A 27,266-nucleotide genomic window follows, 5' to 3' on the forward strand; every position below is an offset into this window, starting at 1 on the left:
GGTGGCTAACATTAGCAAATGAGGTGGTGAGAAGTTGCCTGTTATCTGTCTCTGCTGTTTTCTCCTTGTGCTCAGTCAGCAAATAGCTAATGAACCAACCGGCTGTCGCACATGCATGTTGTCTATTTTTCTGAAATTCCTCCAAACAGCACATTAAATGTTGTGTCTGTAATGTCAGATGAGTGATGTATGACAGAAAGCGTTGAATGTTATCTGCTGCTGTGTGTGTGTACAGATCTAAATGTACGCGATACGTTGAAGGAATACAGACGTCCAGGCAAGTACTCGAGTACTCACTCCCATCCCTAGCAGTCAGTGTTTATGCGGTTCGGGGAAAATATCAGTCGTGCAGCTGATAAAGAAACTGAGTGAATTTCTGGACAAGAGAGGAAGACAGATGAAACCATTTGCAGAGTGAAGCCGAGATCAGGAAGTGGTTGATGGTATGCAACTCTCGTTTTAGTGTCATTTGCTGATTCTTAGTGCTATGCCACTTTGATTATAGTATGCTGCTCGACTGGCATATGTTACATAAAAAAGGTGCACTATATGTTTTAACTAATTGTAACCAGTGAACTGTCACTCGCCTCTTTGTAACACTGAATGTTAGGCCTTCTCTAAGATTGTGATGAAATGGCTGTTTTTCATCACAAAGGAATGAGTTTTTTTTGTTCTAGGAAAGGAGTGCTAATTTATGTGTAACTAGCTGCCATTATCACAGAAATCAGCCGTGTAGAGGCTATTTCCACAGATCTCTGACATACTTATAGTTGGGTGTAAAGACTACAGAGAGGCGGATGCGGAACCAACTCTTGAGAATCAGATTTCAATCTGTTTTGAATGCAACTTGGATGCATTTACCCATAGCTTTTTTGAGATGGGCTAGCTATCCCAGGGTTCTCACTTTCAGGACATTTTCCATGAGTTTATGGTCTCAATCTCTAGTTTAAAGTCTTTTTCCAAACATTATAATGTTCATTTAATAAATAATGGTTCAATTTAGAGTAAAATAGACGATAAAGCCGAAGTATGCTTTTGGGTGTGGCTACCTTATGAAATAAATGAACTAAATATTCAGTGTCCTTGGTGGTTGTTCTGACACATTCAGAATCATTACCACTGTTAGCATTTAACAGGCTGCTGTTAAAATCTACATATTTAAATGATCACATTAATATTGATTGTTAATATATGTTTCACAATTAGTTGAGTATTGGCTCGAATTAACTAGGAAATCAAGGACAGCCCTACACCAAAGCCATTTAACCTCCTAACTAGGTGATGATACTGCATATTTCTGCCATATTGTTAGAGTGGAAGATAACCTCTGAGTGGTTACGCATCAACGGTAATACTAGTGAGCATAGCCATGGGCAAAGTTTGACATTAATGCAAGCTACAGGCCAGTCTGCATTATCTCTAAATGTTCCATTTTAATGTAAGAAGTGCTATATGTCAGTGGAACAGCATGTGTTGTTTACCAAAGCAGTAGCATATGTCAGTGGGGAGTTGTATTTGCCAGTGGAACATGTGTGCCTCTCTGTTTTCATGTGCTATATGCCAGTGAGTGGATCTGCTGCGGCCTACAGATAGTCAACGATGACATAGCACTAGGGCTGCACAATTAATCAAAATATTATTAAAATTGCAGTATGGCCAAATGAAATATGCTAATGGCAGAAGCTACAGGTTTTTGTTAAAGGTAAACTGTGTGACATACAGCATTATAATGAAGTACTGTAGTGCTGCAGAGAGGCACTGGTCTACAAACCTTCTGAAAACATGAAAGCATGTGCCCTACTATGTGATGGGAATGTAAAAAGCCCTCTCTGTAGAACAATGTGCATTTATTTCCTCACTGGCCGAAATGGTAATTCACAATCATAACTCCAACAGTTAGCAGAGTAAAACCTTTGACCTGTGACTTTATAGATACATGAACAATGTGGTAGATTAAAACGTAATGTTTATTTGTGGCTGGTGGCAAATTAATATCAAATGTAAAGTCTTGAAGGACTAGAGATAGAAGATAGTCCATCCTTCCAACCCATCTCTTATTCTGTTGTGGGTCGCAGGGTGTTGGAACATGTCCCAGCACACATTGGACATGTTGCCAGTCTGTCGCAGAGCTACAGAAGATGCTGGAATATTATTTGGCACACCTCTTTTCACACTGGCTCAGTTGGAGAGGCTTTTCCTAGGGCTGGTAGATATTGATATTGTGATTATTATTATTTTTTAACATTCTTTTTATTTCAGTTCAATTTGGATGTTACATCTTGAACATATCTGAAATATTTTACATTGACTGTAGTAAATGACTTACAATAAAGGCACAAAAGACAAAAAGGAAAAGTAATAAGAGTATAAAGCATGATAAATGATCAAGAAGTGTAAGTGTACAAAAAAGGAGACAATAAGAAAAATAAATAAATAAATTAAAAAAAAATCACATTTAGGGGAGGGGTTGACCACGGATTAAAAGTTGTAGTAACCTTACGGTGACTGATGGCAACCTTATGCCGCGGAGTATATGTCTCTACTTAGTCTAAGGATAGTGTAATATGTGCCTTGACATAATCCAGAAAAGGTCCCCATATCTTATTGTAGTTTTTTGCTGATCCTTTCAGAGAGTATCTTATATTTTCAAGTTTGAGAAAGTAAAGTACTTCCTTGACCCAGTGTGTAAATGTTGGGGGTTTACAGTCCTTCCATTCGATCAAAATCAGCCGTCTGGCCAGCAGCGTGAGGAATGCAACACTACTTGATTGTGCCCTAGTTAGACCCAAATGATCAGGTGCAACCCCAAAAAACCCAACTAAAGGCCGTGGTGAAATTGGCTGTCCCAGGAAGCCTGACATTGTGTCAAACATGGATGCCCAGTAATGATCTAGCTTTGGGCAAGACCAGAACATGTGTGTATGTGATGCTGGATTGCATTTACATTGACCACATAACGGGTTTGCATCAGAAAACCGTTTAGACAGTCTGAGTTTAGTCCAATAGATGCGATGCAATGTCTTAAATTGTAGCAACCCGTGTCTTGCAAAGACTGATGAACTATGAACTCTGCTCAAGGCAGTCTCCCAAGATTCGTCACAAATGGGTTCCCCAAGTTCACCTTCCCATTGAGATTTTATGTCAGAAATGGATGAGGGTGAAAGTGCCGTCATCGCACTATAAGTGGTTGCTATAATACCCTTGAATGATAAAGGCTTATCTAATATGTGGTCATAGGAGGTGCAACAGGGTTGTCTTGGAAATATAGAGAACATATTCCTAATGAAGTTACGGATTTGAAGAAAGCGAAAAAAAACGAGTTCTAGGAATATTAAAGGTATCACACAAATATTTGAAGGAGACAAAAGTTCAATTGTGATATAAATCTCGAAATTGCTTTATGCCCGCATTGTACCGATATTGTGGTTATTTTGACAGATGTTGCAATATGATTAACAATTACTGTGGGATTGATTGTTTCTGCACAATTATTAATATAAATATTTTTTTTCACTAAAATTTAAAACTATTATGATTATTTAAAAGTGTGTGTAGTGTTATAAAGAAATGTAGTCCAGGATATCTCTTCAGAATACAGTACTTCATTATTCATTATACAGCTGTTTGGTTGCACCTTTTTCCTTTATCAAAAAAATTGCTGCTTCTGTGATTCTCATATTGCACTTGGCCATTTTGGGACTTTGATAATATGTCGTTTAATTATGCAGCCATAGTTTTTCCTAACGGTTTGGTACATTTGCTGCGGGTGTTTGAATTGTGGTCTACCTTAAAACATTTGTTCTGTTCTTCCAGCTCTACATTTCAAAATGATTCTCATGTGTGAAAACAAACCGGCACTAATTCCTACCATGGGTCTGTGCTATCTGGACCAATGTTTAACGTGCTTTGCAGCCCAATACCCAAGGACTGACTAACACCAGATTGTTCGTGGCTCTCTTTCCCCCTGTGTCATCTTCAGCTCATCACTATCATCTCCCTAAATTAAAAACCTTTTAGCTTTTGTTGATTAAATGTTTGTGTTTTCAGACAACCTAAGTGAAGCCCTGGAGAAGCTGAAGCTAGCGTCTACAGACAGCGCCACTGACAGCGTGGAGAGCTGCCTGGACTGCCTGCTGAAAGCACTCGCCAACAACAGTGAGTAGAGTCTGATTTAGTGTGTTTTATAATCATTACCTCCTTTTCTAAGGTTTCCAGAAAAGTCTCTCATTCTGCCCACTCTGGACCTAGTGGCATTTCTGTAATATTTTCTATTTGATTACTGTGGCCTGCTGTTTGATAAATCATATCTGAATTGCTCTCATATAAGAAATGTAAATATATACTAATGGGCCATTGACAGCTGTGGCTGCTGGTGTCTGCCTGAAGCTGGCCAGTGTGACAGTGTTTGTCAGACAGTCAGGTAATGACCTCTCACTGCTGAATGAGCAAATCTCCCCTAGCTGATCTGTTCTAAACTGCAGTCATTACTGTTTCTAAACCTGTGCCATTATATTGGCTCAGTCTAATAGTCATTTATTGTTTCATATCATGTTGAGAGTTTTTGATGGACAGCCCAGTAAATGCTTTCATACACTGTGTCATGTGGGGCAGTCGCTGACAATATTAGGGTGTGCCTTTGGGATGTCAATACACTATGGTGCCTGTAGGTTGTTGTGTTGTAAATGCTGAAGTTGTCATGCTAACATGCTAACATGCTCACAATCATAATACTAACATTCTGACATTTTAAAAGTATAATTAGCCTTGATGGTGAACAGTGAACCATGAGTATAGCATGTTAGCATGCTAACATTTCCTAATTAGCAACAAACAAAAAGTACAGCTGTGGGTGATGGGAATGTCATTCATTTTATATATTTAATATATATATATGTATCGTTTTCGATAATATCTTCGTCGTTTTGACGATGTGCAAATTTCCATTATGGAGTATTTAAATTACTTCGCCAAAAATATTGAAACGCACGCTGGAACTCCTCACATCCACTTAATACACGGTGCATTAACGCTCTCTATAGCATGGCAGGATTCAGTCACACCACTAGTGGGCCTACGTGATCACATGACGTGATCACATGACCTCTCGCTAGCATCCCCCTTGCAACAGTTTAGCAGCGCGTTGTGATGGTAGAGAGAAAATGCAAACACCTCCAGTCCCTGAAGCTACCGGTACTTCAGATGATTTAGTGCCGAGACGTGGGTCTACCTCTCTGGCATGGAAATGGTTTAGTTTCAAAAAGACTTTTTTAGCGCAGCGATCAGAGCGCTTCAAGTTGAAATCTGTTCAATTTTTAACACCGCTGGGCGCTCGGAAAATGAGTTTTTGAGCTCTCAGCGCTAAAATACGCGTTTGGTGGACACAAGCCCTAACTCAGACAATTCCAATCACATTTTAAAGGATATCGACTGATTATCGTTATCGCCAAAATCCCAAAAAATAACACCCACCCCTATTTACAGTGTACCACAGTGATTCAGGCATTCATTGCACAATCGTACATGCCTTTAGAATATATATTGTACTCTCTGAAGCAGATCGCAACCAAGATTTTATTAGACCCACCTTGCACATAAACCTGCAAGACTTTGTGACCATTACATTACTATTACATTACCATTGCAGATATATTGGTATTGGTAATTAGAATCCTTATTAAAAATGTTTGTTCCTGCGTTGATGTAGAAAAAGAAAAATTATCTGCTGATAGATTACAATCAGATTTTATTTAAATTCTCAATATTGGCTTAAAAAATTCAGTTTCAGTCGGACTGTACTGGATTCATTATATTTATGCATGTAAGAATGAACAAGTGCAGTGCAAGTGCATGGAGTCTTAAGTATTTGTTTAATGCATTAATTTACAATGAAAATAGGTACAATGGCATGTGTGAAAACTGTACTTAGTGATGTTAGCAGGTGACTTGAAGTAATGTCACATACTGTGATATTACATTGATTGATACTGAGAATATTTAGGCACTTTGTACTTGTACTCATGTTTCTGCTCCTGTGATTTAAAATCCTTTCTCTCCGGCAGACACCGAGGCCAGTATGAAGATCCAAGAGATGGGCGTCCTTCCCCTGCTCCCCACCCTGCTAAACCCCCAGTCTTCATGCACCCCTAAAGTAGCCAACATCATAGCTGAGGTGGCCAAAAATGGTGAGGTTCGGTTTCCAAGTCCATCCACCCAGGAACATCTTGACTTTCTGTTCCTCCATTCGTCAGTATTACATTTTTACACTTTCTTGCTCTCATCCTTTTTGTTTGTATGTTTTCTTCATGAGCACATTATAATTTCTATAATTAAAATATTTGAGGGATAAAGCAGCAACATGTAATATGATTGATAGGCCATTTCAGACTAGGGCTAGTGTTAACAGTCCTCCTTGGCATTTCAGAGTTAAGCTGTCACTGACTGTGAGGTTATTGTGTGAGGACTCAAAACCTTGCATAAGTGCAGTGTCAGAGAGCTTCCATTTTCCATAATGCCTCTGTGTGAGCACAGGAGAAGCTTTTAAAGTAGGAAAAAAGCAGACATGAATAGAACTTGGGGCAAGAAAAGGTTAGGATAATGAATGGGTTTTTAGCAGCTTGCAAGACTGCAGCTAATGATCACTCCCCAGCAGTTTGCCAAGCTTGGCAACAACCCGCTGGCATTTATCTGTCACTGCTTCCGGAAATGTCTGCGAGCAGCCAAGTGACTGCTGGGCTAAAGACAACTCCCTTTCTCGGTGACAGTTTGAACTGACTGGATTGTTTAAAGCTGCACCAGGCAAGATTTAATGTAAAAACATATTTGGCTAATTAACATAAATCACCACCACAACACAGAATAGTGTCTCATTAGCACTTAAACCCAGATGATCCAGTACGATTACAGCAGGGTCACTGGTGAGAACATGGTGACTCTGAGCTTAAGTGGGAACTGTAAACTGTCTCTTTGACAGCAGCGGGTAATCACTTAATTTTTTGTCTTCCTCATCCCTTCTGTAACGTTTGTTAAAAAGCATTACACATCAGCTGGGTGGGTTGTCTCTATAAAGAGATATCTACATATGAATGCTCAATCTGGAGGGAAGGGACAAGATTTTGGTATTGGAAACAGTCTGTTTTCCATTTCCATTGACCAATCATGCTTGAGCAAGCTTTAGTTGCATGCAGGTAAACGGTGCATGCTTCGGCTATTTGATTGTAGACCATGATGGTGCTCAGAAGATGAAGTCTTGGCCCAGATATCTGTTATCTTTCATCTGTTATCTGATGTGTTATTTGCTGGCTGCACAAGAAGCCCCAAAACATTGACCATTGCCCACAGAGGCTACAGTCAGATAGCTGATGGGTTCTGAGACTGTTGGGTGGGTAACTATCAAGATCAGGATGAGGTTATGTGAACTCAGGACAGACTTGAATCATAAATCTAGTGACTTTAGATGTTTATAGATGTTTGAGGAAAGTCTGAGTTATGTCAGATTTACTCCATGTTCCTTTTCACCTGTTTGTTTTCAAGCATGCTTAGGAGGAATAGATTATATTGATTGTTTCTTGATGTTTTTACTTGTTGATTTGCAGTTTCTTTGTTTTGTCAATGCACTGCATGTCTTGATCATGTAGGCCCCCTACATTTTCAACAGATTCTATCACTACAGTTGTAGGAAAAATGTGAGTAATGTAGCAAAGACACTCCTAACTTCCTTAAGTGAGTTTCGCTTAAGGAAGTTTTATACTGACCTGTTATCCAACAACTTTCCCTCTCTCAGAGTTCATGCGGAGTCCCTGCGTTGAAGCTGGCCTCATCCCTCCTCTAATTCAGCTGTTAAACTCCACCGACCAGGAGGTTTTACTGCAGACTGGCCGAGCTCTTGGCAACATCTGTTATGACAGCCGTAAGTAGGAGTTTGCTTTGCTTAGGGAACACTGAATCCCTCATGAGCCTTGTCATCACCACCACAGTGCCAATAGAAAGTAAGTCGTAAAAATGATGCAGCTTTTGGGCTACAGTAGACAAAGCTTTGATGTTTAACCATGTGTTTCATCTACCCAGACATTTAACAGGGTTATAGCATTGCATGCAGGGAAATACTGCATTCGCAGAGGACTCGACAGTTGCCTCGCTGTCTGTTATTGGGAACACTTGAGTTGAATTTCCTCTTACATTGAGGCTAATCGTTTATTTGGAACCACATTAGCTTCTGTATTAATGTAGTCCACATAAAAATACACACAGTGACAATACCATGCAATGCAAATCAACACCACTTAACACACAACTCACAATTATATTTTCACAATGACAATACAACATGCAATGCAGAGGCACAGATGAAATATTACTGTGCAAATGTGTTGCACATAATGAGTTCTTGTTCTAAACCTTCATGTACATGCTCATTTGCAGGTAAAAGGCTTCAAGTTGCATATGAGGTAACAATATAACTGGACATGGCTGATGGACCACCTACATTTATATATTTATTAATGCACGTAACACATGAATTTGCTTATTCTGTGATTGAAGTTGGAATAAAGGAAGGGGCTATGGTAAATGTACTCTTAATTTTAAGAATCATGTGTGATATGCAGCCTAAAAACTAAGATATCTGTTTATATGACAATAAAATTATTGTGTTTGAAAATGTGACACTTGGCACCTTGTAGACATGTGCTCTACAAAATTTCATTAGTGAATGTACCAGTGGAGTATTTGAGTACTGACCTCAGGGAAGAGCAGCCGAGTTTAAGCCTGATTTTTGCCGCCAGCTTTAGAGGCTTTAATCACAGCTGTCAGTTCTGGTGCATAGTTTCTCCTCTTGTTGAAAAGCTGGGCATCTGTGGAATCTAGTGGGATGTGACATTTGTTTGAGTGGAGGGGGGTCTCGGTAAGCTGGCATGGTTTTATGATAGACGCACTGGGAGAGTGCGGGGAAGCAGCTGCTCACCACCTTAAAGAAACACAATGTAATATGGGAGATGTTGGCTCAGGTGCTTTAATAAATAGGTGAGGAGGATCTATTGAAAACTGCTTCAACTGTACTGCTCTGTTATGTACAGTATGCTGGCTGAATAGCCACATTTGAAAGAGCTGTGATTTGTAGCATATGTCATTCCTTTGTAAAATATTAATATAATATGATGTTTTAATGATTCAAAGGCCTTATCATTCAGATCATTTTTTACATTTGATAACACGACAAAATACCAAACCAAAGTTATATTTATCTCACAATATTTGTAAAATGTTCTTTAAATATTTTGAAGTCTGAATCTTTAACGTAGTGTATATTCAGACATAATTTTTTTACATCATTATTAAGAAGAGGAGCCAACCATCATCCTCCTGACTGCATCCCACTGCCTCCCCAGTCTTCCTCTAGGAATAATTTTGCTTGTCTTTGTAGTCTTGATGCAATGAATGGTAGAAATGGGGATAACAGCGCACACTTAGGGACATTCTGTACTTGAAGATGGTGTCGCAGTCAACAATACACATTTAAAGGTATGGGAGTGGTTGTGTGATTGTCTGATTGTCCGTTTTATGACATTACAAAAATTGTCAGTCACAACCCCCCATGACCATAGTAGAGGTGAACCGAGAGCTTCACCTTCATGTTCAGCTTACTTTATAAACCTCACTTGTAAATAGGATCCCAAGATACTACAACTGTTTCACTTGGGACATCAGCTTGTTTTGGATTGCCAGAGTGAACAATCCACGTTTTTTTGGCAGAGTAGCATGGCCTCAGACTTAGGGGTGCTGACCTTCATCCAAGCCGTTTCACACTCAAACCGTCCCAGTACACCCTGTATTTCACAGGTTGATGCTGTCCTTTGCAGAGTCCAACAACCGCCAGACATTTTGAGTTACTTCAGAGAAAGTAAACCCAGCTCTTGCTCAGGTTGTACAATGACTTGATGGTTTTATCAACTGCCCCGGCACCCCACATTCCTGTATATGCCACCTGAGAGACACACACACGCACAGTCCACACTGTACATATAGACTGGATGGACAATTTTGGGCCAATGAATCGGTCAGGCTCTAGTCGAGATACTCAAGGGCACTGTTGTTATGGATAATTATATACCACACTGTAGTTATATGTCTGTTTGCCGATGTGTCCTCGCAACACAAACCCAACTCAAACTTTGACTTTTCAGTGTTTCTCTCAGACCTTCAAAACCAGAGAATTGGCCCTTGAATTAGTCAAACACATAAGTATGTTGTTCACTTTCCCCAAGGTCTTCTATCCCATGAACATAACTAACAGACATTAAGGCAGAAATAATATTGGTTAATGCCACTTTCCATTGGCGGTGCTGTTTTAACCTGTTGTGCCACAGATTATAGCAAGCAACTGTCACCTAGGCTAATAAGTTTGTGATAGCTAAGGACTAGTCATAGCTAAAATCTAACCCTTAAAGCTAGCACATCTTAGAACAAGCCACTCTACTCAAACTCCTGCTGGGACTGTCACCTGAATATCTCTTAAATCCTATTTCACAATCACTGCATTCACATTTCTGAGTCAGTATCAACAGCAGCTTCATGTGAACAGTACAGAAACAGGAAATATTATATGCGCATGGCACTGGCATGTTGCTGAGAGTTCAGGCGTGGCATGCTGCCACGAGTGAATGGAAGTAGCAAACGCACTGATACTGAGAAGGCTGACTCATGTAACGCTTCCTTTGGCAGCTTTTCTACCAGACAAAGCCCTCCCAGAGAGACAATCATCACTACTGTGCATTTATTGTTTCTCAAAGGTAAAGTGTACTGGTCTTCGAAGGCATGTCTGGAATTGGACACAAAGGCTTGATTATGCCAAACATATCCATTGTCAGTGGTCTGTGTATTCAAGCTTCTTTTCTGTTTTTGATTTTGCTCTTGTTGATTGTGTTGATCTTTAATTCTTGGCTGCAACAGAATAAATGTAATTAGTAAACTGTGCAGCAAAAGCTTTAGCTTTATTCTGTTGCCACACATGCTCTGGAAAGTAATTGTATGAGAAAAGGGATTAATTATGGCCAACAGTGTCAATTGTGGCATTGAAGAAATCCAACGAGGTTCTTTAATGGATTTGAATAATGAAAAGCCTTTATCAGATGGACTATGAACCATATGTGAATCCCTATTCACCACACACAGGACCTAAACTTGGATTTATTTTATGTCATATAGTTGTGGTCATAATTGTTTCCTTTACACTTTTATTCAGCTTTGTGACTGTTTTATAGCCTTAGTTTGAATTGATTTGTATGTTTTCTACTGCTTATTAACATTGCTTTCATATGTATTTTCCAGGTTGTGGTTATTTTTCTTTACTTTAGTTTTCTTTCTTTGCTTTGTGGTTGATTTGTGTCCTGGCCTCTTTGTTTTGCAGATGAGGGCAGGAGTGCAGTTGACCTGGCAGGAGGGGCTCAGATAGTAGCTGAACACATTAAATCCCTCTCCCAAAATACTGAGCCGGAAAATGAGAAGCTCTTGACTGTCTTTTGTGGCATGCTGATGAACTATAGCAATGATAATGGTAATGACCATCTTCCCCCAAGAACAACTGTTAACTAATCTCACCTAATGAGCGGATGTTCTATTTCTTATACACAGACGATGTCACGTTATTTTTTGTCAAGGGGATAGTAGTGTTGAACTGAACCAGAAGATTCTGTGCTTTTCTTTTTTGGCCTTACCTTTCTCTTGATCTTTCTACCATGCTCTCTTTTGCTTTTCCAACTTCACCTCTGAGGTAATCTGCAGTAACTCATATTTGCTAACAGGAAGCTTTCATAGTACCATTACCCTTTCTCCCTCTACCTGGCTATTGTAAGTTTGTATTGTTAATAGACTCAGCAGGTAGATCATATTCATTAGCTAGTTCCTCCCCTTGCTTTGAAGTCATACTAGTAACATAGCTCTAGGGTTGACAGCGTTGGTCTATTTGTCCTCCACCTTTGCCCAGACTCAAATACCTAAACTGTTGGATGTATTGCCATGAAATTTGGTTGAAACCTTCATTTTTCCTTCAGGATGAATTGACCCTTGTTAAGTCCCGGACCTTCTGCGCTTTACTACAATAACAGTTGAGCAAGCCTGGTTGCCAGTGGAACCTTGGTCCGAACCTTGGTCCGAACCTCAGTCAACTTCCTCCTTTCCTGTACTTAGATATGCTATATGCTAGGCTAATCTATGTTGAAAAGACAACCACATTCTGAAGATATTTAAAAATAAAAACAATATAGTTACATCTTAAGTTATAGCCAATGACAGGAGACAGGGTCATGGGGTGACCAAATCTCATTGATGCACGTGGGGAGTGAAGGCTGGCCCGTGTGGTCCGATCCAACAGACGAGCTACTGTAGCTCAAACTGCTGAAACAGTTAATGCTGGTTCTGATAGAAAGGGGTCAGAACACACAGTGCAGAGCAGTTTGTTGGTATGGAGCTGCAGAACATTGTGACCACCAGGGTGCCCAGGTGGTCACAATGTTATGGCTGATGGGGGAATGTATGTGTCACTTTTATCTTTTAACCTTCTTCAGAATGTGGTTGTCTTTTCAACATAGATTAGCCTAGCATATAGCATATCTAAGTACAGGAAAGGAGGAAGTTGACTGAGGCTTGCTCAACTGTTATTGGAGCACAGAGCAAAAAGGGGCGGGACTTACGACGGGTCATTGTAATAACTTTGGTGATCGTCTGACTCTTCATCTAGCCCCATCATCAGGTCATAATCTGTGTTTGTTCAATACTTTGGTTTATGACCAAATACCTGTAAAACCAATAACATTCCCATCAGACTCCTCTGTATTTTGTGTTTAGTGCTAATTAGCAAATGTTGCTGCCCACCCTAGTAAACATTATCTGCTAAACATGTTAGCATTGTCATTGAAAGAATGTCATCATTCTCAAGATGCCTTTAGCTCAAAGCACAGCTGTGCCCAAGTACAGCCTCAAAGATCTGCTAGCATGGCTGTATACTCTTAGTCTGGTTAGTTTCTGTTCATGTACAGATGAAACAAATGAGATGCTTAAAAGTGTTCAGTGGGTGTATTTCTGTACTTCTGATAGAGCCAGGCTAGCTGTTTTCCCACGGCTTCCACTATTTAAGCTAAGCTAGGCTAACCCCATCCTGACTCTAGCTCTGTACTTGTCACGCAGACATGAGGTTAATATCAGTCTTCTCGCTCTTGAAATGGAGTGAATATGTAATGAATGTTTGATTATGAAAATATATTTATACAACAATCTAGTAGGAAAAAGTAGTTGTAAAAAGTTATCCTTATCTCTTTAGCTTTGTACAGACAAACAAAAATATATCCCATTTTTTAAAGAGGACGATGAAAAACAAAAGGTTGTAGTTAATCCTGCTGTTATCCCAGTTTACATACAGTACGCTTTATCTTCCATATGTCTATCTTCATAATGTATCTCCATTATTGCCTAACTGTAAATGGACATGATGTGACATGACAGGTCTTTACCAGTTGAAAAAGGTGAATTTACCCTCCGCTGTGTCCCTTCATACATCTTTTTTCTGGACTATGCTGCAGTTTGTGTCTTTGTGATAACGAGGCTTTTTGAGAGCAGTGCGTATGTGATCTGACAGACTCAGACCTCCTGCCAAGGTGTCTTTTGGCAGTGGATGATGGTTTCATCTCTTTGGCTGGGTGATGGGAGCTTTCAGGTTGCGCTAACAGAATGGATGAATTTTTGTGGCTTTCTGCAGCTTTCAGCAGCTTTCAGCGTCTCGCTGACTCTTCATACCCATTTAATGTTGATACACCTCCCCACTTACTAACACTGAATCAGCTGCGTCAGTTAAAAGCAATCTCTTAAGAAAAAGACACAAGCATATTTAAGATATTCCTGTCACAACCATGGAATTCAAATATTTACAGTACACATATAATTCCTAATGAGGAGTCTTACATATATAGATATTGCTGAATTTAAAAAGGTACTGGTCATTATTTATATTTTATCATAAGAATTTTTGAATTGGATCTAATCATTTTCAGTAATAAATAAAGTCAAATCAGTTATGAGTTTGCCAGTGATGAAAATATATAGTTACTATCTAGCTACGTGGGATAATCCACTGTGGTGTATGAGGTTATAACAATATAGCTCAATTTTTTTGTTTATTTACTTATTTATTGATTTATTTTGATAACCACATGGCATGGATTGCTCCTTGTGTGCTAATAAAATCAACCATCGTGTTTTAATGATCATAGGGCTGGATTAATACACTAAAGTGACTCTGTTGATATTTGATAGTGTAAACATATATATATAATTGACAGATTAACAGTGATCCCTCACTACATATTGTAAACACTAGATCAGACCACACTTGAAATAATGAGTATTTTGCTCATGGTTTTTGCCCTCAAGTCAAGTTTGTTTGTGTAACCTAATAGCACATATCATTTCTCTTTATGTCAAGGTCCATAGAACAGCAAGTAGTTGTAGCATTTAGTAGAAATACATCAGTGGGATTAATTTCAAACAATGGGACAAAAAGTCGTCTGAGAAATGATGTAGTTGGCTAATAATGGCTTTTTTCCATCCCTTCGGCACCTGCCTTTCCAAAATACTTTGCACTGGAAGAACAGCACCTTTGTGTCATAAAGGCCCTTCATCAGGTTTTCCATTCTATGTGATTTCAGGGCACACAATGTAAAATTCTCTGTAGAAGCTAAATTATTGTACACATGTAGCTTCTGTTTTGTTGGCTTTTTCTACTTCTTACTTTTACTTTGCTTTAAGGTTGTAAGATTGTCCTGGTACGTTCTTAAGAATTTTAATCAGACTCTCTTCTTTTTGCTCCTGTTCTGCTCATCCACTTGTGTCTTCCTCCACCATTCATTCATTCAGTCTGGTTTTTGTATAAAATCTAAAATCTTTCTTTTTGCTCTCCAGGTGCGTCAATAGCTCTACCACTACTTGCCATCAAATGGCAAATGCATCTACACTTCTTTTAAGGTTTTGGGAATGTGGAATTTACTTGGCTGCTTCTAACACTCACTTCTGTCATAGAGAGGGCCTTGACACCAGGTTGTGGCTGAATTACTATTTAAAGCAGGTTTGTAAAACCTGCATTAAATAATAATTCACCATTTTAAGGGTTTAATTGTTGTTGCGATTGACCCAACCCCAGCCGTGTTGCATACTGTAAACATATACTCCTGTGTCAAGAATTGTTGTATCTGTATTAGTGTCCAGATACACTTAAGGCAGTGTGAATACCCAGTTTAAGCAGCCAAATTCTAATTACATGATAATGATGAATGCTAAACCTAGTGTAACTGTAGCACAAACCGAGAACAGACTGAATACTAATGTTTGCTAACATTAGCCACTATAAGCCACTGGTCCTAACAGACTAAGCAAAGGCCTGGTCACACCAGCGTTTTAAACGGCCTGAAATTTTGCAGCGATTTCGATTAATTCCAGTGGAATTACCGCGATTAGTGGATTCACTCATGGGGGCAAAGTATAACTGCTAATTTTTTATCATAAGCATGCTGAACTTTGGGTGGATGGAGAGCCAGGTAATCCAAAATGGAGGAAGCTGTCGTAGCTTATCAGCTAGTGGCTGGTTGTTTAGGAAGCGCTTGAGTTTCTTATGAGCTGAGCATTTTAAACAGACATGTCTTGGATGATCACATACGATTAATTATGCGAAGCCAAAATCGTGATTGCGATTAATGGTATAACTACATCTTTTGAAAAAAATGATGAAGGAGTCGAGGAGTAGACGGAACAGTGAAGATAAGAGAGAGAATCTCTGCATTTGGTCGCCAGATTAATGTTGCTGTACCACTCTATGGTGTGACCAGGCTTTAATGCTGTAGTTATTGTATTGTATTGATTAAAGGTTTGTTTTATTGCTAGTTAGTTATCTTTTCATTTTTAAGGGGAATAATGTGTTATTTCATAAGTGCCATCATCTCACTTTAATGTCCCTTAAAGGTATTAACTTTTCATGGAAGTGAGGGAAAGTGTTTTAAACTTTGATAATGAAAAATAAAATAAAATCAGATTTATACAAATTCTCACAGTTTAATTTAGTTTAGCAAATTGGCAAATGCCTCTCTTGATCTCCTCAGCTTATGTTTAAAACAACGGATCGACTGCCCGTCTTTCTGTGTGTTTGTTTTTTGCAGATTCCTTACAAGCCCAGCTGATCAATATGGGTGTGATTCCCACTCTGGTGAAGCTGCTAGGCATCCATTCCCACAACACTGCCCTGACAGAAATGTGTTTAATTGCCTTTGGGAATTTGGCTGAGCTCGGTGAGTATAACAAACCTACCAACCATGCCAAAATGGTGAGCAGTGTCATTAATGGCTTACCTAGAGCTGATCAACTTTATCTGCTGTTGTCAGTTTGGTCTGCCAGAATCAGCTCACCATGGTCTGTGTGGAAACGTGTGATTAAAACTGTTGGTTTAGTACAGTTGAATAGAAGTAACATAAATAAATGTAAAGTTTATATTTCTTTCTTATTTTATGTATGTTCGAATATGATATTATTATAGATTCCACTTTCAAAATGTAAAAAATATGGTTTATAATTTGAAAAGTTTGTTTTATGGATGTGTGATTTTGCAAGAAGGATCGAAAATGTTCACATAAAAGGATAAAATCTGAAACAACATACGGGGAAATAAAAGCACATATATTTTCAAAAAGAACAAGAAAGGGGACCAAAATAAATAAATGTCATAAGTCTTCTGGAGCAGGTTGACAAAATAGCAAAAATAACTTGGATGGATAAAAGCAATGAATTATTTTAAAAGACCCCTACTTGACTTTATTTGAAATAAAATATTTAGAAGGTAGACACCATATTTTCCTCCAGTCCAGGTCTGGTTAGAGGTCATTCCAGTAGAAAACTCTTTGGAACAGAGACCACCTCTTTCTGAAATAAGGCATGTACATCACAGTTACTCTGTTTAGAGAAGAAACAGATACAACCAATAGTAACAGCAGGATCCAGTAGTAGTACGACCACCATTCCAGGGTCAAACCAGTTTTCCAAGAATAATGATTTGTGTTTATATAGTCTCTATTGTTCCAGATGGAATATTATATCTCTTATATATCAGTTGTCATAACAGAATATTAGGCTTAAAGCTAAAATAAACAAAAAGAGATTTGACATCATACTGAAACAACAACAGCAGCTCTGCACACTGCACTGCTAACGTATATTTCAAATGTCAGTGAGCTTAGATGCCACATGCTAAATCTTCAACACAACTGTCACTAAACTCTTGTCTGTCTACAACAAACAAAATATGAATAGATTTGAGAATCATTGTGACACGAGTTTCGACTTAATTGTAATTTCAGGTGGACCAAATAAAATGAAACGTGGTTCACATTTCCTACTGCAGGGCCTAGAACGGCCTTCACCCATACGCAGACTAACTGTTAACCTAAATGGAATGCACATGGGATGTCTGTGTCGAGGAGAGGATTTCTTCTCTTTCATGGCATGCCTGTGATACTCCTCTGCTATTTTCAGAGTCCAGCAAAGAGCAGTTTGCCTCCACCAATATCGCAGAGGAGCTGGTGCGTCTATTCCAGAAGCAGACGGAGCACGAGAAGAAGGAAATGATTTTTGAGGTTCTAGCTCCACTGGCAGAAAATGGTAATTTTCCTTTGATCTTTTTTATTTAATTTTTTTACCGTTATTACGTTCTACAAAAGGCCATTATCCACTGTATGGGGCGTCTGAAGATTAAAACACAAAAGAGTGAGAGACTGCAGTGCTCTCATGCCTTTAGATGAAAATCATGTCCACCTACTCTGTAGTAAATTATCCTGAGTGTGAGTCATGCTTTCCAGGCTAGCTGCTAACTGCACAGTCATGGCAGACAGCTCCTGCATTTGCTCAGCTGCTCTTTTTCAAACGTGTGTGTGTGTGTGTGTGTGTGTGTGTGTGTGTGTGTGTGTGTGTGTGTGTGTGTGTGTGTGTGTGTGTGTGTGTGTGTGTGTGTGTGTGTGTGTGTGTGTGTGTGTGTGTGTGTGTGTGTGTGTGTGTGTGTGTGTGTGTGTGTGTGTGTGTGTGTGTGTGTCATCAGCAGAGAGAGCGTCTTACTGCCTGTTGTTATCACCATTCCAGGCACACTGGGTGCTCCTACATAGTCAGTCACCAGGACAACGTCCTACTTAACTCTTACTCTAGAGAAACCTTGCTCTCTCTCCATATCTTATATTTGTCACACTGCATGTTGTTCATTATGCTTCTAGACTGAACACTTATTCTGTGGTGTGGTGTTAAAACAGGGATAATACAGAAATGTAATGACAAATTTTAAGATTGTTGTTTTTACTTTTAGTGCTTCATTTTAGAGCAGTTTACGATGGAGTTCTTGCATCAAAGTGCTTTTTAAGAAAAACTGTAAAACAAATTCTAAAAACTTATATAGAACTGTATAACTGTCATCCCATTAAAGGTTTTCAGATCCAGTGTATTCAAATCTTAAAATGTCTCGTTTTGTCTGGCAAACATAAAAAAAAGAAAAAGATATTCACTCAACTCTTGCACAAGGCTAGGAAAAACAGATAATATTCACATATGACAATGTGTAACCAATGATTTAAAAAGAATGTGCCTAAAACCAATGATTGGTTATCATAATTGTTGCTGATGAATTTTCAGTTAAATCTTCACCTTGTTACTCCCTTCTGCAATGGTTTAATGGCACCTGACTGAATTTGCGCCACCAACTGTTTATCTCAATGTGTTCAAATTCTCATTCTGGCCTCACAGTAGTGGATGGAAGTTTGCATACATTTGGTTAAACGTCTACATTTGGATGGATAATGAGACTTTCTGAATAAATAAAACTGCACTAACTAACCAACACCCCATTGTTATGCTTCATTTGCTGTGCAGTCCAGTCAGTCCTGTGTGTTCTAACTGCATCCACATCACATGATGCACCACTGCATTGCAACAGCGGTGTGTTTTAGACTTGGCTGCTCGCTGTGGTCCTCTCTAACATCTCATCATTGCTTCCCCTGCCAGATGTGATTAAGCTGCAGCTGGTGGAGGCTGGCTTGGTGGAGTGTCTCCTGGATGTGGTGGCTCAGACCGTAGACGGAGAGAGAGAGGAGGACATCGCCCAGCTCAAGACTGCCTCTGACCTCATGGTTCTCCTGCTGCTGGGAGGTAAACACCTCAGGACTTGTCCAGTTCATGCTTTATTATGAATAATTATACCACAAACCTAATAACGTTGTTCTGTCATAAAAAATATTGAACAGTAAAATGTATTTTCAGATAGGGTTAGGATGGATAAGAGTTCAAAAACACACATTAATCCAGTTTCAGAGCAGACTGCATGCACAGGCGCCAATGTTCCAATTCCCTCTGAGTCTGAACTTAAAAAGGACCTTGTGTAACAGTAATTAAAAATTCATACTGTCTTCAAACTCTATCAGCACAGATCCTGCAGCCAAATGGGCTTCACTGGAGAAGATTATCCCCTAATTGACTTAATTTATGGACAGCAGATATAACCTGTGCTCATATGTGCACACTCTTCTGTCCGGTGCTGGTGTTGAGTATTAATAATTCAACCTTTTTATGTAAATATTTTATTGCAGTAGAATAGTGTGTGTTCTAAATATAAATAGTGGACTATATGCAGCCATTACGTCTTACCAGATGTTCATGCTCTTGATTCTTGTATGTGAAAGCAAGTTCAGTTCACGCTTCTAATGAGCGATTACGCAACGATTCGTCAGCATGTTCCTTTAGTGCTCGATAAATCAACTGGAAGATGGTAGATAACATTCTTTCTGTTCTCATCCTACAGACAGTACATTATATGTTTCTCTTTTTATAGTCACTGCGTCAGATTCTGGGATTATTAAATTCTTGTCCTGACTTGGCCAAGTAACATGTTGGACTACAATCACTCATAGTTTGCTGTCTTTAATGACTTGCATGACAAAGGCCAGCTTCACTGTGGACGAGTGTCTGTGCTGATCTGCAGAGGTGGCAAAAGTGTACACATTCTTTACTCAAGTAGAAGTACAGATACAATCAACATTAAAAATACTCTAGTAATCATTTTCTTTACTGAAATGTCCTCAAAGTAAAAAGTCCTCTGTTGGTTTCTCTGAAGGACATTTCTTCCAGCTGTTTCTGTGCAACGCTAACTGAAACTCCTAACAGGACCCAGTCTCCCTCTCTTCTCTGTTTCAACTTGTTACGTCTGTCAGGCGTGATATGCGCTTGGGAAGGCTTGCACTGATGCAAACAACAACAAACAAGACAGTTCCCCTCAAATGCATTCAAACTAAAGTAATGAGCCTGTTTTTAAAGTGTAAGGAGCAGAAAGGAAGATACCTGAAAAAAACTACTTAGATATTGTGATCTCAGGTAGGGCAGCACAATTAATAGAAATATAAGTGCAATATCCAAATCACAGTAGCTGCAGTATATTGACAGGTAAAATGTGACAAACAGCATTATAATGAAGTATTGTAGTGCTGCAGAGATGCCCTGGACTACAAATCTTGTTTTCCAGAGAAGAGAAAGGAGTAAGAAAACACATTGGTTTGGTGCAGACCCCCCTAAAATTCCACATAATCATGATTTTAATTGTTATTTCAATGGAAATTAAAATTGTGATCCAAAAATGATCATTCCCACTAAGCATGAATAATAACACACTATCTGTCCAAATAATAGTAATATGATATATGTACGTCAAAGTTCAAACTAACTATGTTCTAAATTGCCTATGTACATTTCTACCATCATAAATGATTGCATAGCGCAACAGTAAGAGTTCTGTTGTATTACAGGGGTGTTCAGATGTCACAGGGGGCTCAATGAAGTATCAGAATATATATATATATATATATATATATATATATATATATATATATATATATATATATATATATATATATATATATATATATATATTAGTACAAACAAAGAGAAATGCTATATAAGTCTTACCTTGTTAATACACTAACCCTACTAAAATGGTAGGTTCAGTTTTTAAGTTTGTGTTTGCATTTTTACCAATTTACCTTTCAGAAAAAGGACTCTGTTTCCAGCTCTGTCTCTGATGTCCAATTTTAGTGTCTTTATAGGAGAATATTAACTGTAAGTGAGAATGAGGCTGAATGATTTTTTTCTTTGCTGAAATACTCTAAAGCAGAGACGATAGCCCTCAGCCCTGAGTAGTGTCTGCAGTTTTCATCTCAGGCTGAATAGGGTATCAGTAAGCTCCAGCAGGAGATAGGGCTGCCTTATTCCCGCCTGAGAGGCTAAACACAGGGCAAAAGAGTCCACAAAGCCCTTGCTTCTTCTCAACAAGCTTATAACTGTGTGCATGCTGTAATTGTTGAAGTGAGTCAGATGAGCGCATCAACATTTTTATCAACAAAGGTATCTGTGAGGACCTGCTGTCACTGACATTGACTAGCATTGTCCATAACCTGTCTGTCTTCTGTTGTGTAGACGAGTCCATGCAGAAGCTGTTTGAGGGAGGGAAGGGCAGTGTCTTCCAGAGGGTCCTGTCCTGGATTCCATCTCACAACCATCAGCTGCAGCTCGCCGGGGCTCTGGCCATCGCTAATTTTGCTCGCAACGGTAAGCTTTACTGCACGTTGCGGTGAGAGGGAGTCCCAGTGGAAAGTTGTCGACCAAAATGTCTATCATCCCTGGTAGGAAAGTGGGACACTGCAGCAGCAAAATAACAGCTGTGTCTAACAACAGTACTGATACTTTTATATTTGTCTTGTCAAGAGAGGATGACAAAAATAAATCCACAGAGGGTGGACACATTTTGTATGATTTAAAAAGAATTTAGTATGTTTAAAATATCTGTAAAAGCGACTTATTGATAACATTACTATTACCGATAATATTCTGTGACAGTATTACAGGTGTCTGACACAACACTGTATGTACTTGTGTGTGTAGATGGGAACTGCATCCACATGGTGGACACTGGGATTGTGCAGAAGCTTCTGGAGCTGCTGGACCGGCACGTCGAGGAAGGCAACGTCACTGTTCAGCACGCAGCACTGAGCGCCCTGCGGAACCTGGCCATACCCGGTGAGCCATCATCACACCACACATGTTCCATTATAACATCAGATTGATCATACTGACAACAGATCATAATCAGATTAACATCTGTGTTCCCTGGCAATATTCAGAAACAAATGACATGTCAGCATACTTTACCATTAATGTCTACCTATTGGTAGAGCTTGTTTTATTTACTCACCACAAACAGGCCACATGCACCTGATGAAACAGTTAGTTGGGCCTAACACAGTTTAATAGTGTACGGCTCAATCAGGTTGAGTCAAAGAATACATTTTAACCAAACAGTTGAGGAGATCATTAAAGAGAGCTTTGCCTGCAGGCATAAAGTACATTCACAAACTACAATGAAAATCATGTGCTTTGCTGTTTTTCAGTCACAACAGCGTTTTAATCTGCCTTGTTTCCTCTCTGCAGTGGTAAACAAGTCCAAGATGCTGTCAGCTGGAGTAGCAGATGTGGTGTTAAAGTTTTTGCAATCAGAGATGCCTCCGGTCCAGTTTAAACTCCTGGGGACGTTACGCATGCTCATCGATACACAAGGTAGAGAGATCATCTGTCCCTTCTGTCTTTGCACCAGTCCATGAAAATCATCCTGACAACACGCTGTAGATCTGAATTCTAGAGTGCTCACACAGCAGTTCCTGTAAAAGATATTCCACTTTCCCCATCAGCTCTGTTTAAGCTTTGGTTAGATAATCAAGAGCTTCTTACAGCCTCTATTCTGACTCATAAAGACACACTAATATGGTTACTGCTGCCCAAGTGTTGACACAGGACAGATGGTTTCATACACAGAAAGTCTTCATAATCAGAGTGATTCAGCTAACTGCTGCTGTACCTTGTCTGTGTTTGCTTCTATTCTGTAACTTTCTTCTCAGCTCTTTGAAATAATGAGACTGAACATAATGTGCAGAAATCTTAAGCTTTTTGCTGAACTTTGGTGACAGCGGATTAATGGCTGTAATGTTGCGTGCTGCGTGTGTTGGTTCAGCTGAAGCCGCAGACCAGCTGGGAACCAACGGGAAGCTGGTGGAGAGGCTAGTGGAGTGGTGTGAAGCCAAAGATCACGCAGGAGTGATGGGCGAGTCCAACCGGCTTCTGTCGGCCCTCATTCGACACAGCAAGTCCAAGGTCAGACCCCACGCTGCGCATACAGTTCTCCTAACACTGTAAGGTCTTTATTAACAGGATGCACACAGGAAGAGACCAGATACACGTTTACTGTTTATCTGGAAGTACGTCTCAGGACGGGTTTGTTAAGTGATTTCTTTTTCTATGTGGATTTCAGGAAGTCGTCAGAACTGTGATCCAGGGAGGAGGCGTCAAACATTTAGTTACCATGGCAACCAGTGAGCATATGATCATGCAGAATGAAGCGCTGGTGGCTTTGGGTCTCATAGCAGGACTGGATTTGGGTAAGAGCAAGAATTATGATTGAGTTATTGTTTATTTGTATCTACAGTTTTACACTCTGAATTGTTTGTAGGTTCGTTATTTAACACAAACATTTTTTAATTGTGGTATTTTGAATCAAAATGGAGCAGTCAGGAGCAGGGAGATTTTCACAGCCTGACACAGGATCTGTAGATCTTTTTAATCTGGAATCCAGTTTAATGCACAACTATAAATGCCAGAGCCACATCAAAATGGAAGCCGCATGCATTATTTATTATATCCCAAAGTAAACCTCTCTTCTGCTCTGTAGCACATAGTGTAGAGAACCAGAACATGTCATTACATCCATCATGGTGATAACACACTGAGACTCTCTGGACTTCAGTTGCAGCTGAAAAGGACTTTGTCGGAGCCAGCCTGGTGTCGGTGCTCCACAAGCTGCTGTCGGACGAGAGGAGCGCACCGGAGATCAAGTACAACTCTATGATCCTCATCTGTGCTGTGATGGGCTCAGGTGAGGCCTGCAAATGCTTTAACCATATACACAATATTAGTAGTAGTTTTCCTATTTAATTACACTGCGTCTGAGTGCCTGTTTAAACCTGACAGTTTTAAATACAGTGTAAACGAGCACAGTGACCACAATGTTACCAGACTCCCTTAAAACAATCTCCCAATTTTGAGTAATTGAGTGAGGAGAAACTTTGTGAAAGGCTAAAACATAGTTATTTCCCAGCGTGTCGGCTAGACGGCGATACAACCTCCTACTGTCCTCCACTGTGAGTGAGTCTTGGGTTGACAGCCCCCCAGCAGCCTGGTGGCAAGAGAGACACGAGCAGGACACACTTTTTTTTCTCTGCCATTGATGGCTGTCTCCATCAGAATTCAAGTGTGTGTCCTGCTCATAAAGTTCAGTTAAAATCCCACAGTGTGTCTCCTGCAGGGCTGCTGACAGCGCAGGTAAAGTGACGGCCACTGTGCTGCTGAACAGGACAAAAGGACATTGACTGACCAATAGTGTTTATGCATATAGAGCTGGGAAGGTAGATCCAATTCCAAATCAGTAAGCAGGCCGGTAAAACACCTCAAACACGTCCGTTCCATTACAGTGAACTCAATAGACGATGCGTTTCTGTGTACTAGAGGATTTCAGTTGAGTGATGTCGCTGTCAGTTAAAGCCAAAATGAGAAACTGAGACTTTGTTTGCCTCCTCTCTTCAGAGCCTCTCCACAAAGAAGTCCAGAGCCTGGCGTTCATCGACGTGGTGTCCAAGCTGAGGGCTCACGAAAACAAAACGGTGTCACACCAGGCGTCGCTCACAGAGCAGCGATTAACTGCCCAGAGCTAAATGACTGTGTCCAACCCCCACCCACAACCCCCCACCCCACCCAATGCCTGCCTGACCACCTGATCACCCAATGACACCTCATGACTGCTCTCCAGTGCCCCATCGTCATGTGCCAAGGTACCATGTCGCGTTAACTGCCAGCCAGACATACCAGTCATGTCTCTCCCCCGACCCTCTGCCCCGCCCACCTCCACCAGGGTTACACTGATGTCAGTTCGCAAGACTTGTATACAGATCAGAAAATCTGAGCATTTTCTAATTGAAGTTTTATTTTAAATTACAAGAATTTGCCAATGGAATGCTTGTTAGGGTGGAAAAGCCTCTGAAACTAGTTTTAGACTACTGTGGGACACCAAAACTCTCTTCTGAAAGCCATAATAATGAGATTTATTTAGGTGGGTTAGCAGGTCCTTAAGGCAGGGTGAGGCAGCTTTCATTTCAGGCTTTACAGACCAACACCCCTTCAATGTGGAGACACCTTTTTTTTTTTTTTCTTATCTTAAACCAGCTACATCAGTCTAACCCTGGTCCCCACCTCTACTTGTGCATGCATCTTCTGCTACAAGTAGCTCCACAGGAGCTGAGGCGCCATAAACAGCCTAACGCAATAGATAAGAGATGACACTCTTCTACGACCATAGCTGTGATACCATCCGCCGGTAACCCACCAGTGAAAAATGTGCACAAAAGAACAAAAAAATACCTTCCTGTTGTGATTTTTCTTTCATTTCTAAGAAAAGCAGCCATCCATGATGTGCCCAGTTGTGTCCCATGTAGCTCGAGTATAAATTGACTAGAAACTGTGCATGTTTTAGTCCTGTTGAAGGTGTGACAGTGTTCATTTTACCTCTCTACCGCTCGCATACAAAGTACAGCCCGCCCTCCTCCACTGACACCTCCAGTCTTGTACACCCCTTTTTTTCGCACTTGTTCTTTAAGACTATACGATCTATAGATTTTATCAGATTTTTAATTCCACCTGCTCCAACAGCTGTACAGTAACGGTAGAGGCTCCACCCAATCACTGAGAGAATCAACCATAGTGGAGAGCAGGGCTGTAGCCAAGCCTACCTTTGTTAGTCGAGTCCAGTTCTGTGAGCCCCGCTGGCCCTGATCCAGGACATTATCATGGTCTTGTGCTGCCATCTCTCGGAAGTTGGACATTTCAGTCGCTGAGCAGCTCCTCAAAACGATTACAGGAAGATTGTTGTAAATAGAACCTCACCAAATGGTAAGCAACCTTTTTGACAACATGTAAGATGGAGGGACTCAATGGCAGGGGGGTAAAGTAACAAAAACAATGATTTTAATCTGAACTAGAAAGGTCTCCTCCATCAAAGTCAACAACAACAATGAGAAATCGAAGATGGCCCAAAATCTTTGATTTAACAAGGTTGGTATTGACTCCAGTTAAAGAGACCTTCTTGTTTCCTGTCTGGTAGTTTTGTCCCATCTTACAGGTTGCTAAGATTGCCTATTTAACACCAGTCCAATCAATGCATTACAGTTTGCCTAATCATTGTTTGACACTTTGCATACCCAGATCTCTACAGATACAGTTCTTGTGTGTTGCACTGTGGGTAAAACTCTAGAAAATATCAATAAAGGATTATTTCCTATTTTTGGATAGTCAGGAGATGGTACAGTAAACTGTGAAGAGCAGCCAAGAACAAGAGAAGTTAAAGCAGGCCCGAGACTAAGAATTGAGACTGAAGGGCTCCAGCCTAGGATCCAGATTCACTCCGTGGTCCCGTTAGAACACACAATTGTGCCCTAAAACCTCCCAACACTGGAGCCCTGCAGGGCTCTGTAAGGAAACCAGGGAGCGCCATTTTACAGTCCCAAATAAAGCAGCCACCATTCCTGCGTGTGTGTGCAGTATGTGTGTGTGTTGTGGATGTGCTCATTGGGGTAGGCAGTGAGAACGGGTAACTGAATGCAGACACACAACAGTCACTGCACCTACGCGCCCTCCAGAGGACAGCTCTCTATGTGCAACGGGTGGTTCTTCTAGTCAGAGGGATTCCTGCTAACATGCACACCTCAGCATGTCAGACACTGTACCCCCCCCGTTAACATGCCACGGTGTGTTCCTGCCCTGGGCCCACGCTTTTTTTTAAAAAGGTATGAATGGTTATTTATCAGATTTGTGCTCTTCTACAGACACATGCCAGTGGAGATGTATCCATAGTAACTGCGTAAAAATACTATAAACTTAAATGTTTGTTGTAAATGTCATGAGTTGTACATTTGGAGGATTGTAACTCAGCAGATAATTAAAAGATGATAGCTGGTGATGGCTGATGTCTTTATTCCGACGTGATTCACCATTAGAGTGGGAATGATCATCATCACAAATTTAATTTTCACTCAAAAAACTATTAAAATCATGATGTGACATTT

General features: G+C 40.1%; 1 protein-coding gene across 2 annotated transcripts in view; it reads left to right on the forward strand.

Moving 5' to 3' along the window:
* Positions 1-27,160, forward strand: part of rap1gds1 (RAP1, GTP-GDP dissociation stimulator 1) — a 29,926-nt gene extending 2,766 nt beyond the window's left edge. Inside the window, exons 2-15 of one of the 2 annotated variants that reach the window (XM_051428554.1) lie at positions 4,048-4,155; positions 6,060-6,182; positions 7,781-7,906; positions 11,402-11,548; positions 16,191-16,319; positions 17,557-17,682; positions 19,066-19,209; positions 21,523-21,654; positions 21,988-22,122; positions 22,534-22,659; positions 23,111-23,250; positions 23,408-23,534; positions 23,900-24,028; positions 24,736-27,160. In XM_051428554.1, the coding sequence (XP_051284514.1) occupies positions 4,048-4,155; positions 6,060-6,182; positions 7,781-7,906; positions 11,402-11,548; positions 16,191-16,319; positions 17,557-17,682; positions 19,066-19,209; positions 21,523-21,654; positions 21,988-22,122; positions 22,534-22,659; positions 23,111-23,250; positions 23,408-23,534; positions 23,900-24,028; positions 24,736-24,863 (1,820 nt within the window). In that variant the 3' untranslated portion in view covers positions 24,864-27,160. The remainder of the gene's footprint in view (positions 1-4,047; positions 4,156-6,059; positions 6,183-7,780; positions 7,907-11,401; positions 11,549-16,190; positions 16,320-17,556; positions 17,683-19,065; positions 19,210-21,522; positions 21,655-21,987; positions 22,123-22,533; positions 22,660-23,110; positions 23,251-23,407; positions 23,535-23,899; positions 24,029-24,735) is intronic. The other variant, XM_051428555.1, reaches the window with a different exon arrangement.
* Positions 27,161-27,266: the final 106 nt, after the last annotated feature.

This window comes from Dicentrarchus labrax, unplaced genomic scaffold, assembly GCF_905237075.1.
Source record: "Dicentrarchus labrax unplaced genomic scaffold, dlabrax2021, whole genome shotgun sequence".
Classification (NCBI taxonomy): domain Eukaryota; kingdom Metazoa; phylum Chordata; class Actinopteri; family Moronidae; genus Dicentrarchus; species Dicentrarchus labrax.